We start from the raw sequence: 18,701 nt of genomic DNA on the forward strand, positions 1-18,701 counted from the left end.
CATCCCCCAGTTACCCCATCCCCTCCCCCCGCCCCTCCAGCGACCCTGTTTCTTTCTTCCCTTTGGTTAAGAGTCTCTTATGGTTTGTCTCCCTCTCTGATTTCATCTTGATTTATTTTATCCTCCCTTCCCCTTTGATCCTCTGTTTTGTTTCTTAAATTCTACATATGAGTGAGAGCTTATGATAATTGTCTTTCTCTGATTGACTTATTTCCCTTAGCATAATATCCTCTAGTTCCATCCTCGTGGTTGTAAAAGAACTATCATCTTCTAATAAGTGGTGATGGTCAGTTAGCAATAGCTCCAGTGTTTAAGTAAATAAGGTGTTTAAATTGAAACGTAAGCCCGTACCACAGTTTTTTAAAAAGCAGTTTGCAACTTTTGAAATAATAAATGGATTAATTTCAAAAAAAAAGGTCTTTTTATATTTGTTACATGATAATATTTAGTTTTTCCAATTTAGGTTCTTATTTGGGATAAAAATATCTGAATGGTAAATTGATTATTGTAAAGAATATCATTTTTTTTTAAGATTTATTCATTCAGAGAGAGAGAGAGAGACAGAGAAGCAGAGACACAGGCAGAGGGAGAAGCAGGCTCCACGCAGGAAGCCCGACGTGGGACTCGATCTCGGGTTTCCAGGATCACACCCCAGGCTGCAGGCAGCGCTAAACTGCTGCGCCACTGGGACTGCCCAAATATCATTATTTATACACATTAATTTTTAATCGTCATAAGCCATTATACATTTTTTAAAGATTTTATTTATTCATTCATGAGAGACACACACAGAGAAAGAGAGAGGCAGAGACACAGGCAGAGGGAGAAGCAGGCTCCATGCAGGGAGCCCGATGTGGGACTCGGTCCCAGGGCCCCGGAGTCACGCCCTGAGCCAAAGGCAGATGCTTAACTGCTGAGCCACCCAGGCATCTCGATTATACATTTTTAAAATAAAGTCTGTATTCTTAGGGTTAACTTCTTTTTTTTTTTTTTTTTTTTTTTAAAGATTTTATTTATTTATTCATGATAGTCACACAGAGAGAGACAGAGAGGCAGAGACACAGGGAGAGAGGGAGAAGCAGGCTCCATGCACCGGGAGCCCGACGTGGGATTCGATCCCGGGTCTCCAGGATCGCGCCCTGGGCCAAAGGCAGGCGCCAAACCGCTGCGCCACCCAGGGATCCCAGGGTTAACTTCTTTTAACAGTGCCAGGGCTAAAGGAGCTATAGTGCTTGATGGAGAAGCAAAGATAGCATAGTGTGGTAGACTCCCAGATATTTTGGTCAGATACTTCATTCAACGCTTATCCCAGTGTATTTGCTTATTTACTTTTAAATTATCATTTATCATTGTTATCATTGTCAGTCTTAAGGATGATGCATATTTACAACAAGGTTTTTCAAGAGGAGATGTAACTTTTCAAATAGCCATCTTGGTAGTCTAAAGGTTTTTTGATGGCCTTGTCAGATCAGATTATATTTTTCTGATAATGGGGCTAACGAAGAGCTTCACTAGGAGGAGTATTAGTTTTGTCATTTTTGTTTTGTGCTTTTTGTATTATTATTTTGTTTCATCCATTGTTTCTTTGTAGGAATTGTCTGCAGCTTATTGTGTGAGTAAAAACTAAATCACATCCATAATTGCACTGAACTGGGCCCACGAAAACTGCCATATATGTCACAGTATACTGAAAAAGAGCCGGCAGGTAAGTGAAGTGTCTGTGTGAGTTCTGTATTGAGGACTTTGTGTTTTCCTCTCTAGATACCTGGAGTACAGTATATAACGTGGGATCATGGTCTTATTTAAAGGCATTTTTGGTCCACATATTGAATATTTGTAAAGCTTAATTTCTAAGTTTTGATATGAAAATAAGTATACAAATTCTCATATTTTCTTTCCGTACTTCCTTGGCTTATCTTGTGCTTTACATTTTGGAGACTGTTCCTTTGGAGGAATTGTTAAGGACACTGGTTCTGAAGTCATTCTATTCAGTTATTGGACAAGTTGCTAAATACTGAATTTTAACTTTAATTTTTTGATCTTTAAAATGAAGTGCAGTATCTACCTCATAGGTTATTGAAGGGATTAAAGAACTATAAAACTTGAGAACTGTATGTTATAAATACATATATGTTTTTCATTTGTGCTTGAAAGCAATTATATTTCTTATTTCAATGCAATACAACAAAAATACGTAACTGTTCTATTAACTGACTGTTTCATATACTGTTGCAAAATATTTTATCTAGCTCTTGTGTAATATATGTAAAATCTAATTGACTAAAGAAAGTTGAACTTTTTTATATATAGATATGGTAATGTTCTTGTTAAAGGTGTTGCTGTTTACTGCTATGTGTCCTTCAGCCATCAGAACTTAGTATTTAAGTTGTGCAAGTGTTTCTGGCTTTTCCTACCGTAATGTATACCATTGGTAGTTTTGGAACATTGAGGTAGCATGTCTTTGACTTGGCTCATCACTGTATTCTTTTGGAGAATTTTATCTGACCCTAATCTTTGGGCTATGTTTTATTATGGTCCAGTTGGTTCTTCATGATAGATAGTACAACTGCCAGTTAAAGAAGTTACCTGTTATCTTGGGTAGGAATGTATTCACTCTTAATGTAATTAAAATCAGCATTTCATGTGCTAGTAATTCAACAAATAAGTATTAAGCAGTTATACATAAGGTACTTTCTTAGATAATTCGTAGAATTATTGTCCCAATCATTAATGAGCTTTTTTAGTATGGTGTATGAATTTGGCATATGAAAAATTCTTTTTAGTAGGTCACATCATAAAAATCTAGACTATCTTAAAAGTACCAAACTTTAAAAGCTATTTTTTTGGAGGAGTAAAGAGGCACATAACTCTCTAACATAATGTTTCATGTCTACCTTTCACGTATGTTTTACAGTATTAGTAAAGTATACAGGATGTTCGGTAGCAAGTAATAGGATATATGTTGAATTAATATCCCTGCTGGTCACCAGAATAAAAATCATTGTGTGCCTCTCTTATTTTCAACTCTGTTTTTCAGCAATGGATCAAGAATCCAGCAAGGCTGCCTGGCCCAAACCAGCAGGAGGGTATCAGACAATCACAGGCAGGAGATACGGAAGAAGACATGCCTATGTCAGTTTTAAACCGTGTATGACCAGGCACGAAAGAAGTTTAGGTCGAGCTGGTGATGACTACGAAGTGTTGGAACTAGATGATGTTCCAAAGGAAAATTCCACAGGTGTGCAACATGGAATTACATAAGAGCTGTTAGTAGCATGTAGGAATTGATCTTGTAATATTTGAAATTGTGTGTGAGCTTTATGTGTCTATGAGTACAATCGTGTACATTTCCTATCAAATTCAATTTTGATACTTTAATTGAATTTGATATTAATACTATATACATTTAAACCTAGAAGAAAATAGAATACAGCCAGTTGTTAAAATATAATTATACTGCCTTAGCAGTGATTACCTTCTCACATCCTTCGGCCAGTGGAAATCTTCATCTCTCAATCAAAAAAATTTGCAGTGTGAGCTGAATATATTTTTCTTGCATATTATGTTGAATAGCTTTTTTGTTTTAATTGTAGCCCCAAATAATTTAGCTTGGCTAATTTGGTTTTTTTTAAAATCATTTTATGAGATACAAATGTCAAATAATAGTTATTTAATTAAAATTTCTTAATATTCAGTGGTTTGAGAAAGTATTTTGCAGATACCCATGTACTATAATTGTACATTTTGGGGCTGGAGTGTGATCTTCTTATTCTGAGTAAATTTGATAATTCTACATTATTTTTACTGTCATTTATAAACAAAAGTCAAAATTATTAGCTGATAAGTTCATTCTGTTAAAGTAGCCTTTCTGTGATTTGACAAGACTGATCCTTAGTTATTTCTAACTTACAAATTTTTATTACAATAATTCTCAGATACCTTCATTTTTTATTATTACAATGGTAGTCATAAAAGGTAGTCGCTTAAAAGTGATTTGTAGAAATGATTTTATTCTTGTCTCAAGATTGTAACAAACGATGGCAGAGAAATTCAGCATGTTGTCTTTTTTGTTGTTTTGTAATCATAGCTATCACATATCTAAAGTTAACACATTATTATAGATGTATTATAAAAAAATCCATTTGGGGGATACAAATCTAATATATATCTGGAGACTGAGATATAATCTTCTGAATTGACATCGAACCAATAGAGTTTCATTTCTGTTAGATCTATAGCCTATTCTTTTATCTATCAAAAGTACTGTTGAAGTTTTTTTACCTGCATGTAATAAAAGAAGTTAAGTTTGAATTGTGTGCCTCAGCAGCTGGTAGGGCAGATTGGTTACCCTGTGACTTGACTTATGCCTCTCATTGTGTAGTTTCTCACTAGCCTCTCCTTTTAATGTCCTATACAGAATGTTTTAGGTATAAGGATTTACGTGGAAAACTTCCAAAGACCTCTGATGGAGAGGTTACTGAGGGGCTACACAATGGCATAAATGATCTCGTAGGGTAACCAGGGTGCCCTCTCAGTTAAGGTAGGGAGAACAGAAGTCCTGCCGGAGAAACTCACTTGTATTCAAGTGGGTAGTAATTGGCATAATTTCTACTTGAATAGTCATTATTAAATAAAATTATATCTAATGTCTCCAAATATGTTTTCTTTGTTCTCTATGAAGGTTCCAGTCCATTGGATCAAGTTCATTCTTCTTTACCCAATGACCCTTTATTTGAAAAAAGTGAAACTGAAGTTCCCATTTGTGATACAACATTGAATGAAACCATTGAGAGCAGTCCATCCTTCACTGCAGTGCATCATAGTGAGGAGGGCAGGGAGACTTTAGGAAGCAGTACCGATCCTCATAATCACTCTGAGGGAGAATATACTCCAGAAGTTTGCAGTGCTTCAAGTGTACAAAACGGAATTTCACTGGTTCAGACGGACTCTTACGATCCAAACGGCCCACATGGAGAGGCCAATGACCGTCTTCAGCTTTCTGCAGAGGTTGTGGAAGGTGGTGGATATCAGGAAACATTGGGCAATACAATATTTGAGTTGGCAAATGGAGAGGTAGAGGCATACACTGCTCTTTCACCACCAGTTCCCGCGTTCAACTGTGAAATAAGAGATGAATTTGAAGAGTTAGATTCAGCACCGTTAGTCAAAAGTTCTGCTGCTGATCCTGAGTTTGTCAGTCAGAACAATCAGGAATTTCAGAGGTCCTCTTCTGAAGATGAAGGTGTTAGAGAGAAACAACAAAATAGTACTAGCCAGGAGAGTCAGAGAGAAAGTGTAGCTGAAGATGCAGCATGTGCCCCTGGGCATGTCTGCCGTGAACAAAATACTAGTGAGAAGAACAAGAACCAGGGAAGTTTTCCTGAGCAGGTAGTGAGGCCCAAAGTTAGAAAACTGATAAGCTCAAGCCAGGTGGACCAAGAAACAGGTTTTAATAGACATGAGGCTAAACAAAGAAGTGTTCAGAGATGGAGGGAGGCTTTGGAAGTTGAGGAAAATGGCTCAGATGACCTCTTAATAAAATGTGATGACTACGATGGAGAACATGACTGCATGTTCTTGGATCCACCTTATTCAAGAGTGACTCGTAGGGAAACAGAACATAACCAAGTCACAGCAGAAAGTGGGGCCACCGCGGGAAGGCAAGAAGTCGTGGATAACACCTTCTGGAATGGCTGTGGAGATTATTACCAACTGTACGACAAAGATGAGGATAGGTAAGATTTCATGCAGTGTCTGGTAGGATTGTGTAGTCAGCACAGCAGTTTATTTCTAGTAACCGTCATGTTTGGTGCCTGGTCGGGGAATTAGGTATACTGACTTGCCAAATACTCTGATTTTCTGGGTGCTAAACACACGTGCAAATTCCTGGTTTGTTTCTTACAGAAACTTTCTTGGAGGCATTTCAGGAGTTGATAGAAGTTGTAAGTTCAGACAATGATTATTAGTTATTACAAAAAAATAGAAATACTATGTATGTCAATTCATAGTACTTCAGTTAGTAAAATGCTGCAACGTTTATTGTAATAAAAAGGTAAACATTTTTTTTTTTAAAGGTAAACATTTATTCTACTTTTTTAAAAGATTCTATGTTAATCCATCTTGGGCTTAAAAAGTGATTAAGAGGGCAGCCTGGGTGGCTCAGTGGTTTAGCGCCACCTTTGGCACAGGGTGTGATCCCGGAGACCTGGGATTGAGTCCCACGTCGGGCTTCCTGCATGGAGCCTGCTTCTCCCTCTGCCTGTCTCTGCCTCTCTCCTCTCTTTGTCTCTCATGAATAAATAAATAAAATCTTTAAAAAAGTGATTAAGATCACAGAAAATTTTGATAATATTGTATTAACTTTGCTAGTATTTGTTAATGTCCCCTGTTTCTCTGTTCTTGTTGTTCTTTTTTTATCAGTAGGTTTATTTTTTACCTGTTTTTATGTAGTGTTTGGTTTTTGGTCACAACTCAGTGTGGTGCATATTATCATTTCCCTCATTTATAGACATGGAAACTGAAGCACAGGAGAGTTAACTTCACAAGGTAACAAAGCTAGTAAATTTTGGGGCTGGAATTTGCATTTCTGTTATTGCCCAATCCAAATATACTGTTCTCAAGAGAACATAACAACTTTTGTTTTCCTGTTCTTTTTCTTTCTTTCTTTCTTTTTTTTTTTTTTTTTTTTTAAAGAGGGTAAGAGAGAGACCGAGCATGATTGGGGCAAGGGACTAAAGGGACTAGAGAGGGAAGGGGCAGAGTAGGAAGGGGAAGGAATCTTAGGGGCAGGCTCCATGCCCAGCACAGAGCTGGATGTGGGGCTTGATCTCACCACTCTGAGATCATGACCTGAGCCAAAATTAGAATCAGACACTAAACCAACTAAGTTACCAGGTGCCCCACAATTTTTCTTAGAATAAGCATGCTGGTTTCTAGTATATAATCTTCCCCGCCCCCAACACTGTAAGATTATAGAATGAAGAGAAATGGAAAAATTTTTTTTAACCAGAAAGTACTACAAAGGAAGATATTTTATATATTTCATGCCATAAAGTTAATAAAATATATTTGATTTTCTTTGGACATATGGTTATAAAGCTTCTATAATACAATGTAAATAACTTAAACAGTTGAAATATAATTTCTTTTACTATCTTGAAGTTTATAAACTTCAAGGATGGGGGATCCCTGGGTGGCTCAGCAGTTTAGTGCCTGCCTTCGGCCCAGGGCGTGATCCTGGGGTCTCGGGATCGAGTCCCACATCGGGCTCCCTGCATGGAGCCTGCCTGTGTCTCTTTCTGTCTCTCTTCCCCTCTCTCTCTCTCTGTGTCACTCTCATGAATAAATAAAATCTCAAAAAATAAAATTCAAGAGCTAGCAGACAATATTTATATAACCTGTTTTTTAAGCTTAAGGGTAAAATTAGTTAAGAACTTTTGCCTAACCTATTTCTGTTTTTTTAGGTTGGGTCCACAATCTTTTATGTAAAATCCGCAGACTTCTTAAAATGGAAATTGACGGCAAAACCTGAGTTGCTTGTTAGCTTGCTTGATGCAGATCTGGATCAGAGCTGACATGGGCCTTTGTTTAAAGCATTCCTAACATTTTGCTGCAGAAATATGAAAGTGTTTGATTACTGAGTTTTTTTGGCTTACTTCTAAATCTCAGGGGAAAAATCTGAATTCCAAACATACTCAGTGCTAAGGTTTTTGGATTGGATTGTGAATTTTCATTATACCTCTAGCTTACTATTAAAAAAAAAATCAACTTAATAGTCTTAAATAACTTACCTTTTTGAAAGTGTGAGAGTGTTGCATTTTTCCTTAAGTGATATGTCAATATTCTAAACAATGATAGGATATTTTACAAATAGAATATACAGAGGAGGGAATACAGTAAACAGAAACTTTTTTTCTTTCACTTTAAAGTAATATATTGATTTATAGAACCTGAAGTTGGGCTGTGCTTAAAAGATGGAACTAATTTTGAAGCAGTCATTAAGACACATTGAAATGGCCAGAAACAGGGTTTTGGTTTGTTTGTTTGTTTGTTTGCTTGTTTAAGACTACCATCATAGAATAAGTTCTCAAGGAAGACGGTTTTATCTAGAATTCCACTCACATTTGCATCTGTTGATAGTATTGAGATAGGTTTAGGACTGTATTGCAATAGTCTGGACAGTTTGAGTAATTGTTTCTGTGTTACTGTTTCTAGTTCCTCTACCTTCAACTCCCTGCAAAGGATCACAATTGCCAGAATGTTTTTTAATATGCTGTCAGAAAAAGGTTGAAATTTAATAACCATACATTCACACTTAATTTCATTTTTATCTCTTGTTCATCTGCTTGATGTTTTACTATAGTCCTGCTGAATTCTGATAATAGCAGGTTGGAGAAATGGGGAAACAGTTCCTCTACAATAAGTGTCTTGATAAAGTATAAATACCCTTTGCCTTGAGTCTGTGAGGTTCTTTTTGGGTTTCCTTTGCTTTATAAAACTTAAAGATGCTATACTTGAAAATTTTTCTTGTCACGTTTGTATTATAATAGCTACAAATAGAACCGTCATGTCCAGAACTTAACTAAAACCTCTGTGACATTTTTAGTTATAGGAATTTTGGCCACTTTTAAAAAATATAATTAAAAATATATATAGTTAATATATATACTTTAAAAGTGAAAAGTATTTGAATGAATGCCTGATCCGTTTCCTCCCTGAAAACTTTTAAATGATCACTTAATCGTATCTGAAACTTTACACTCTATGGAATAAGCATTGCAGTTGGTAGGATTGCTCTGAGCTGTTTGACGGGAACTGAACACCACCTTATTAAATTAGAATTGTGAGGGGAATTTAATAGGCAGTATGTAATTACCAGACTTGGAATTAGACCAAAGAGCTAAGGTTAACATACCGCTCTTTGGAAATACACCCTGAGAGCTTTAATAACTGAGGACAAGATCTTGAGTTTAAAAGAACCTTTAACCATGCCAGCACATTTTAACCTTGGGCCTAACTGGAGGAAGAGATATGCCATCCACTGAGCGCTTCTTAGAGCACTTGAGGTTTCCTTCAGAGTTTTTTTTCTGTCCCTAAGCCTTGACATTGCTTAAAATATAAAGGTAAAAAGTTCCTTACCTAAGTTAAAAATGTCAGGACACCTTTTTTGTTATTCATGATTTTGGGAAAATAAAAGGAATATCAGCTATTAGTTGATTTCAGTTTGATATATTCAAAAAGGATTTATTGAAATCCTCCTGTCAGACTTCTCCCAGGTACTCTGCAAATGCAAATAATAATGATTCCTGTTCCCTTGGTGTTCACCAGGCTTATGAGGAAGTTAAGACCTATAGTTAATTATCATGAGGCTAAATTAAGCTTCTTTCCTCTTCTCTATAAATTAGCTAAGAGCCAAGCAGGAGCTTCTCTGATATCCCTGTATCCCAACAAATAAAGCATCTATGAGCAGCCAGCAAAGATCCTAAAGCATATGCTGTAACATTTGAGCAAATCTTTTTATCTTGTTTCCAAATTCCTAGAAGTTTAGAAGGAGTAAATTAGAGATAAAGAGTTTTGTTCCTTAGACATGCTAGGGAGTTACAGATTACTGTATTCTGATATTTAGGGAAAAGACCAGAAAGTTGTAAAAGGCAGGCGCAATTCAGAACCATCTGGGCCTTATTTACTAAATTAAGCACCTGATAGATTTGAATAACTACCATTTGTATCACTATATTACAACATAGTTTGTTGTTGTTAGTGCTAAAATGTCCCAAACTGCTTAGATTAGACTTACTATACTGTCTGACGATGCAGTAATAACTGTCTGAAAATGATATGTCAACATAATTTCCATCCAGAGTATTTTCAATAAAATTCAGAAAGTATTTTTGATCCTTAGCTAGTCAGGTAACAAAATTATCCAGATTTTCAGTTTTTCTAGGCTCATAGTAGTTCAGTTTTTATGGATGTGGTAAATGCCAGGGAAGACTAACAAAACAGTTCGTTGGGGAATTTAAGGAATAAGGGGTTGCTTTTGGATGCTTTTATATCTTATTTCTATCTAAGATTTGTACTACACAAAGTATCTTATCTAGAAATCATATTAATTTTATTCTATATGTGAAAAAAGTGTTTTTGGTTCACAATTGAATGTGAAAATGTAACATTTAAGTTAATAGTTGTCTGCTGTTGAATATAGCTGTAAATTTTAACGGGAGACAATACTTAAAAGACCATATGAAAATCAAAGTGGTACTTAGTTTTTATTTTGAGAATTTAAAACATTTAACTCATTGGCTTTTATATTCAAGGGCAAATGGGTCCTCACTATTCTGTGATCTTTTTTAAAATTTGTAAAAGATTTTACTTATTTATTTACTAGAGACACACAGAGAGAGGCAGACACACAGGCAGAGAGAGAAGCAGGCTCCCTGCAGGGAGCCTGAGGCGGGACTTGATCCCAGGACCCTGGGATCATGACCTGAGTCCCCAGGCGCCCCTCTGTGATTGTTTTGTGTCCTACTTGTTCCGTTGGTTATTCTACTTGCAAAGTTATTTTTAAATCTTTTCTCACTCTACTTTAAGTTCCATACACTCCTATCACTCTTAGGAGAGAACTTTGTTTCTTGCTTTCCTGGGGTAGTAAAATAATTAAATCTGAGCTTGTTTTCCTGTTCACCATATTGCAGCATGTTAGTATTCTTTCCTGTTTTTAATTTTTTCTTCAGTGAAGAGAGATGACTCGTCCATTCTGTGTCTATAGTTATATCTTACACCTGACTTTATTATTCTTATACCAAAATTGCTTCTGTCCACCTCATTCTGTATTTTTCTAAATCCTGAGGGGAAATCTTCACTTGATCTTGCTTTTCCTTTAACAACTGGCCTGTTTGTCTTCTCTTCCATTGCTGAATTTTCAGAATAAGTTTTCCATACCCACTGTTTCTATTCCTGCACTCTGCACTTTTAAAGGCCTTGAAACTTACAGTACTATTTCTCTATTCTCTGATGTTAGCAGTAACCTCCTCCTTCTCACAGCCAGTTGACTTGCCTTGGTACCCGTGTTTTTTTACTTGAGTGCTACTGTTGAGCAGTTTGTTCACTCTCTATAATTTCTCTTCCATTGACCTATATTTGTTTTTTCTTTGCGGAGTCTTCTATGAAGGATCCTCTTAAGGATTTACAGACTTTTTAAAAAGGATGTCCAGATAGTAAATACTTCAGCCTTTGTGGACCAAAAGGCAAAATCAAGGATATTCTATAGGTACTTAAATAACCATTTAAAAATGCAAAAAAAGAGAAAAAAAGCCAATCCCCAAAACAAACAAAAAGCAAAAGACATTCTTAGCTTCCAGACCACTAAAGGACAGGTGGCCAGATTTGGCTCATGGGTGAGGACATAGTTTGCTGACCACTGGTGGAAAGAGAGACTAAGACTGAAGTGCCTTTGGTGACCAGGAGGCTGATCTTGCCATTCAGTAAGACAAACCAAGGATTCAGAGTAGATTTTCTTCAGTAGAGAAAAGAGGAAAATGATAGTGTGCTGGTTGGAAATCCAGTTGAAACTGTCTAAGCAGACAACTTATATAATAAAGTAATTATCATGTGTATTAAATGCTTAGCATTTTCCAAAAATTGTTTTAGAGGTTTATCTACAGTATTCACTTAAACATCTCCATAAACTTGAAAAGGAAATATGGTATTTGAGTAAAAAAAAAAGTGGTTAAAAAAAAGATTTGCTAACAGTTATTGATGGCTTACTATTTATCTGGCACTATTAAAATGTTTTTTATATATAAATGCATTGACTTCTCATATGAACTCAGTTATTAGATATTGTTACTAAATTCACCTGATGTGTGAAGTGATAAAGGCACAGAAACGTGAACATGAAGTACCTTTTTCACGACTAATAATTGGTGGATTCAAATCCAGGCAGACTGACTCCAGAACCTGTGTTCTTAACTACTGTTCTCTAAGAACAATATTAATGTATAACTGTGGCAAAAACTGTGAGGGCAGTAGGCATGAGACTAAATTAAGCTTCTTTCCTCTTCTCTATATATTGGCTTAATTCTGTGAAATACTGCGTTAGTTAAAAAAAGTGAAGGATTTTGGAGTAATATTATGTATGTACTATTTGATGGAAGTTGCAGCAATAGTGGTATTTAGAATGCATCTTTTGAAAGGTGACTTGTGGGACTGAGATTAAATTTAGGGACACCAGTTAATAATTGATTGTCTAGGTATAGATTTGGAGAAGAATATTGGAGCCAGGGTTTTTAGGAGAAATGGAGAGAAAGGAGACATTTTACAGAAAGAATGCAAAGTAAAAAGGATTTAAACATAGGAGTTTGTGAGGAGTCAAAGATACATGAATTTTGGCTTGAGAACAGGAAAATACTATTAGCAGATAGAAAAATCAAGAAGAGACTTGTCTGTCAGATAAGTTTTATTTTATAATTTTTGAAAAAGATTGTGAAAATCTATAACTTATTGGAGGGCAGTTAGTGATTATGAAAGCTAAATGGTCAAGGCCAGAGATATATATTTAAAAGTTACCAACTTAGAGGTGAGGGTGATATATAATGAGTAATGATACAGGCCAGCAATCTGCAGATTTCTTTCCCTAAAGGGCCAAATAGTATTTTAGTATTTTACTAAGAAGCTGAATTAAAGATAAACTTGTAAAAAAAAGTTTTTAAATCAGAGGCCATAAAAAAAAAAAAGTAGAAGGTCCACATTTGGCAGAAAGGCTGAGTTTACCGATCTGTGATATAGGCTTCTTAAATATATTGACTACTGATCATAGGCATTCTTTTTATATTAAAATTTGGAGATAGTCCATCAATTATTTCATTAAGTAAAAAAAATTCAGAAGTTTTTACATATTATTTTCCTGAACAGGATCATAACAATGTTTAAAATACAAGGTTTTCTTTTAAGTAAGTAAAGTTGCCATAAGTTAATAAGGGAATCTTAGCCTAATTGTTAAAGACATACCAAAATTGGAGCTGGTAATTTAGCTTTGAATTTGAGAGGCTTCATAGTCAAGGAAATGCAGTTCAAGAAGTCTTTTAAAACTATTTTCTGTGTTAGATTTTTACACGGGCACAAGTCAAGAAGTGATTTACTTCACCTTAGATTATTTTGGGGGTTACAGAAAATTTTACAAAATAAAAGCAATTTGGGTCCTATCCAACTGAAGGAATACTTGCTATACCAGAATTATATAGCATTCCTTCTCCGGAATGTTTGTGCCCCTGCTGCCTCTCATTTACTGAAAATTGGAAGTTGATTTTATTATTTTTACTTCTAATTTCTCAGAGCTTACATTAGTGCTATTCTTTCTTAATAGCATCTTGATCTCTTGGATTCATCAGGAACTTACTAGTCTAGTTAATGTATCATTAATAATATGACCATTAGTAATATAGCATCATAAAGAAAAGTTATTTCTTACTAATTATCACGTCCTTCAGAAACAAACTAAAATTTATTAATTTTTTTGTTTCTCAAAAATCATGGCACTAAGGGAAATCTTTAAGGGGATTCTTAACCAGAATGGTTGATACAGTTGGAGGGGGTATTTAAGATTTATTTTCACCATCAATATGTAATATTTTAACTTTGTTGTGGTACAAGATGACTGTACTTTAAAAGCAATTAAATGTAACCGAATTAACTAAAAAATATAACCAAAAGTCATTTTCTGAGGTTTTTCATTAACCTTTTTATCATAGCTTTTGGTTCCTTCTCTAAATATTCTCTTAGCTGAAATTTATTTTTTTTTAAATTTTTTTTATTTTTATTTATTTATGATAGTCACACAGAGAGAGAGAGAGAGAGAGAGAGGCAGAGACACAGGCAGAGGGAGAAGCAGGCTCCGTGCACCGGGAGCCCGACGTGGGATTCGATCCCGGGTCTCCAGGATCGTGCCCTGGGCCAAAGGCAGGCGCCAAACCGCTGCGCCACCCAGGGATCCCCTGAAATTTATTTTGTATTCACAGTCCAATCAAAGGACTTTAGTAAAGATTTGTCAGTGCAGTTTTTTATGAATTTGAATCTCCTTTCATTTTAAAGTCTTTTGTAAAAGAGGAAGGAAAAAAATCGTTAAGCTTTTAAAATATGATAATAGTGGAAATTTTTTATTCATAGAGGGTATGTCCCCAGTTGTCAGTATGTAATTAGAAAGTTGTTTTAGTTGGGTCAGATGAGTAATAAATCTATTATTTATTTCAGATAGCATTTAATTTATGATTACCAAGTTATATTTAAAATTTTATTTAGAAATAGGTCTAAAAAAATAAACCTATATCTATCCACTACGGAATTACTTCAGTGAAGAAAATAATAAATTGATAAATCTACAACTTGGCCATATGCTATATTCATTTGAAAAAGTTACATTCTGCTGAATGTATTTCTCTATTTACTTTTAAATTTTTTTAAAATGGATTTGGCACCTGATTTATAAGCATGTGTGGGATCAGTCATCCACTGTCTACTATGATGCATTTGTCCAAATGACAAATGCACAAATAGTGACAGTTATTGTATTTCTGTCCTGAATTTGCAGTTCAGAATGCAGTGATGGAGAATGGTCTGCTTCTTTGCCTCATCGGTTTTCTGGTACGGAAAAAGATCAGTCATCAAGCGATGAAAGCTGGGAGACTTTGCCAGGAAAAGATGAAAATGAACCTGAACTACAGAGTGATAGCAGTGGTCCTGAAGAAGAAAACCAAGAATTGTCTCTACAGGAAGGGTATGTTTAACAGTGAGATTTATTATTTGTATGTGTATTGCCCAAGAACGGCATACATCACATTCAGATGTTGGGTATGCTGTTAATTGCATGTATAAGCCTTATGTAGGACCAGTAAGTCCTACTGATTTTTTAAATTATGATTTTAGTATTTTACAAAGCACAATAAAATTAAAAATTCTAGTAATTTCATTATCTTCTATTGAGATATAGTATGTATTTCCACTTCACATTAAAGAAAACTTGGGCATTTAAAAGATTATTTTGAAAAAATAAATAAAATAAAATAAATAAAAGATTATTTTGGTTGAGTTAGGTGTGAATGGATTAGGGCTGCTATTCCTGTACAACAGAAATGATGGCAAGAGGGAAGGGGCAGCCTGGAGGGAAATCAGTGATGTATTCATAGAAATTGAGAAAGTTGCAAAAGTTGAAGTTTTAATATTTCTGCCTAATTGCATAAGATGGTATCTCTGAAATCAGTGATTGCTGGTAAACACCTTTATCTTTTCCCTACTTTAATGGGAATGCTCTAGTACAGGGTTGTTAAACTTATGCTGTGAAGGGCTGGATAATAAGTATTTTCAACTTTGTGTCCCTGTCTCCATTGCAGCTACTCAACCCTCGTGTTGTAGTGTAAAAGTGGCTATGCACAATATGTAAATGAATGGGTGTGGCTGTCTTCCAACAAAATTTTATTTATAAAAACAGGTGGCAGGCTGGAAATAACCCATGGGCCATGGTTTATAACCTGGCTCTAATATTTCCTAAGTAAGAACGATTCTGACTTCTGGGTTGTTTTTTATACACTCATATACACACACACACTTTTTTCTTCTAAATCACACTAAAGAAATATGCTGCTGTTGTTTTTATAGGTTTCTAGCAAGATGTCTGTTAAATTTTATTATAGTTTTTTTTAGCATCAGTTGAAATGATCTTAGTGATTTTTTCACCTTTGACCTAATGATCATGAGGAATTATTTTGTTACTAAATTCCTGAATAGTCAGTTGCCTTTATTTCTTGAAATAAATATGATCACGTAGTCATGGTTTGTTGTTGTTTTAATGAGCTGCTGGATTCTGTTTGCTGATATTTGACATAGGATTTTTATGTCGAGATGCATAAGTGTGATTGTTTCTTTGTCTAGATAACAGTGTGATAATTGCTTTGTTAAAACAATCTGTTATACTTTTTTTAATCCCTTGATGTTTAGCTTATTTATTTTTTCAAACGTTTAAATATTTTACTTAAATAGCTTATTCTTTTAAAGGTAGCTAGTATTTTCTTGTGAAACCTAGGTTTGTATTTTATTGTGAGTTAGTATCTGTTAATTTAAATTTTTTTCTGATAATTGGTGGGTTCTAATTTTTAGTCTCTAATGGAATCTATTTTGGTAGATTTGGTTTTCTAAATTCTTTCAGCTTGGACTAACATTAAAATTTGAACTTCGCAAAAGGTACAAATTTCCAGCTTGAGATTAATTCTGTAAGGAATAAAATATATTAGAGAATCTGTAAAGAAAGAAATTTGCAAGCATAATTGGTTTTGACAGTGATTGAAAATGGTGTTTTTTTTCTCCTTCTGATTTTATGTTTGATCTTCTTGAATCACTATTACTTAGTTTACTAAGTATTGAGCTGAGATCTAAAAGATAATTCATGATTGAGGAAGAGCTTTTTGGGCAAAAGGAAAGATAGTAAGAGCAGAGGTACTATAAAAAGCAAAGGGCTTGATATGCATAAAGGTAGTGGGGCTGAAGGGAATGAGTGAACAGAAGAGTGGTAGGAGATGAAGTTGTCAGGTAGGTACCAAACTATGCAGGATATATAGCATCCGGGATTTATTTATAGAACAATGAGATTGTGAGTGAAAGATCTGATATTTATTTATTTATTTATTTATTTTATTTATTTATTTTAAAGTTTTACTAACTGATTTGAGAGTGGGGGAGCAGGAGCAGGGGCTAAGGGCATAGGAAGGAGGAAGAAGCAGACTCCCCACTGAACAGGGAGCCTAATGGAGGGCTTGATCCCAGGACCCTGAGATCATGACCTGAACTGAAGACAACAGACGCTTAGCCTGCTGAGCTGCCCAGGTGCCCCAATCTGACAAACTTAAAAGACCACTCTAGTTGCTTTGTTACAAAGATTGAATTAGATTAGAAAGGTATTTAAGTACAAAAGAGAGAAGAAAGTTGGACTAGGCTGTTGGACTAGGGGTGGTGAGGATTAAAAAAAGTAAACAGGGCAGCCCGGGTGGCTCAGCGGTTTAGCGCTGCCTTCAACCCAGGGCGGGATCCTGGAGACCCAGGATCCAGTCCCATGTCAGGCTCCCTGCATGGGGCCTGCTTCTCCTCCCTCTGCCTATGTCTCTGCCTCTCTTACTCTTTCTCTCTGTCTCTCTCATGAAAAAATATATGAAATCTTTAAAAAAAAAAAACAGGTTTAAGAATATCTTTGAGTTATAAATAATAGAAGGGATTGAGTGTGAGATGAGGGAGAGTGAGGAATCAATGATGGTTGGGTTTTTTGGTTTGAGCATTGGGTAGTTGTTATTGTCATTGACCTAGATGGGACGGTCTGAGGAGAAGAATGGAAAGTACAAACTCTTTCTAGAATTTTTAAGTGCCTATTAGACTGTGTAATGCAGATGGTAAATAGATGCATAGATATTTAATTTTTAAGTGTTAAGGGAAATGTCCCTGATTGTAGGTTGATAATAAAGATATATGGGTAGCAACAGAGAAACATATGTGGAAGTTATCAGTTACTTGGGTTGATACCATACAATAATAAAGCTCCATAATTTGTTTTAAAAAGATAAAAGTGAGGGGGGATGGGGACAGAACTAAAGTACTAGACAGCAATAGTATTTAAGTTGAAAGAGGGGACACCAAAGTTGAAAGATATTGTTCAGGAGAGGGTTCAAAGTTAACTTTGGACATAAGTTAAATTTGTATGGTAAAATTTCAAGGGTAACCACCAAAAGAATATAGAGTTACATGTACTGGAAACCTATAGATAAGAAATATTAAGACATGGAAAAAGAATATTTAAAGTCAATCCAAATAGAAGTAAAGAAAGGGAGAAAATTATTAAAAAGGAGGAAAGAAAGAGATTGGTAAAAGTAAAATGGAACAAGTGCTGCAATAAATATAAATTGCCTCCTAATCTCTGCTTGTAAAAGACAAAGCTTCAATCAGTTTGATTTTTTTAACTTAAATGCTTTTTATAAAAGATACACTTAAAGCTTATGTATACAGACAGACTGAAAGTAAAAGGATAGTTAATGATACTTTAGGCAAATACTAACCAAAAATGGAACAGTTAAATTAATATTAGCAAAGTAGATTTAAAGATAAAAAAACATTATTGGAGAGCATGAGAGGTCATTATATTTCAAGTCTAGTTTATCAGTAAAATGTAGCAACTTTAAGCTTGAATATACCTAATAAAATAAAATAAGCAAATCAAAATTTAACCAAACCAGAGAATAGTGACAAATTTACTGTCATATTGGGAGGTTTTAAAATATCTTTCTCAATTACCTATAATTCATGGATATAAGAAATTCATCTGTCTTTAGCAGATTTGAGCAACTCATGTAAGCATGGTTTAATGAACACCCCACCCTATGGAATGAATAAACACACACACACACACACAAACTGAGCATGAACTAGGCTACAAATCACAGATACACATATTTCAAAGATTCAGTATCCTGCAGACTATATTCTCTGACCACAATGTAATTAACTTAGAAATAAAAAACAAATCTAAAAATTTAAAAAATCCATACATTTTTATATTGTTCATCCTTATAAATAACCAGTAGGACAAAAAAAAAAAAAGAAATTATAACCAAAGTCTAAAATGCTCTCTACTTACTGATAATGCGAATACTACTACAATTAAAATTTGAGGGATG

The 18,701-nt window shown here is 34.9% G+C and overlaps 1 protein-coding gene across 4 annotated transcripts in view; it reads left to right on the forward strand.

Annotated features, from left to right (window-relative positions):
* Window positions 1-18,701, forward strand: part of PJA2 (praja ring finger ubiquitin ligase 2) — a 292,291-nt gene that overhangs the window by 244,897 nt on the left and 28,693 nt on the right. For all 4 annotated transcript variants that reach the window (XM_025437280.3, XM_049107866.1, XM_025437279.3 and 1 more), the window contains 4 exons: window positions 1,592-1,705; window positions 3,038-3,238; window positions 4,682-5,735; window positions 14,582-14,767. In XM_025437280.3, the coding sequence (XP_025293065.1) occupies window positions 1,675-1,705; window positions 3,038-3,238; window positions 4,682-5,735; window positions 14,582-14,767 (1,472 nt within the window). In that variant the 5' untranslated portion in view covers window positions 1,592-1,674. The remainder of the gene's footprint in view (window positions 1-1,591; window positions 1,706-3,037; window positions 3,239-4,681; window positions 5,736-14,581; window positions 14,768-18,701) is intronic.

This window comes from Canis lupus, chromosome 3 (assembly GCF_003254725.2).
Source record: "Canis lupus dingo isolate Sandy chromosome 3, ASM325472v2, whole genome shotgun sequence".
NCBI lineage: Eukaryota > Metazoa > Chordata > Mammalia > Carnivora > Canidae > Canis > Canis lupus.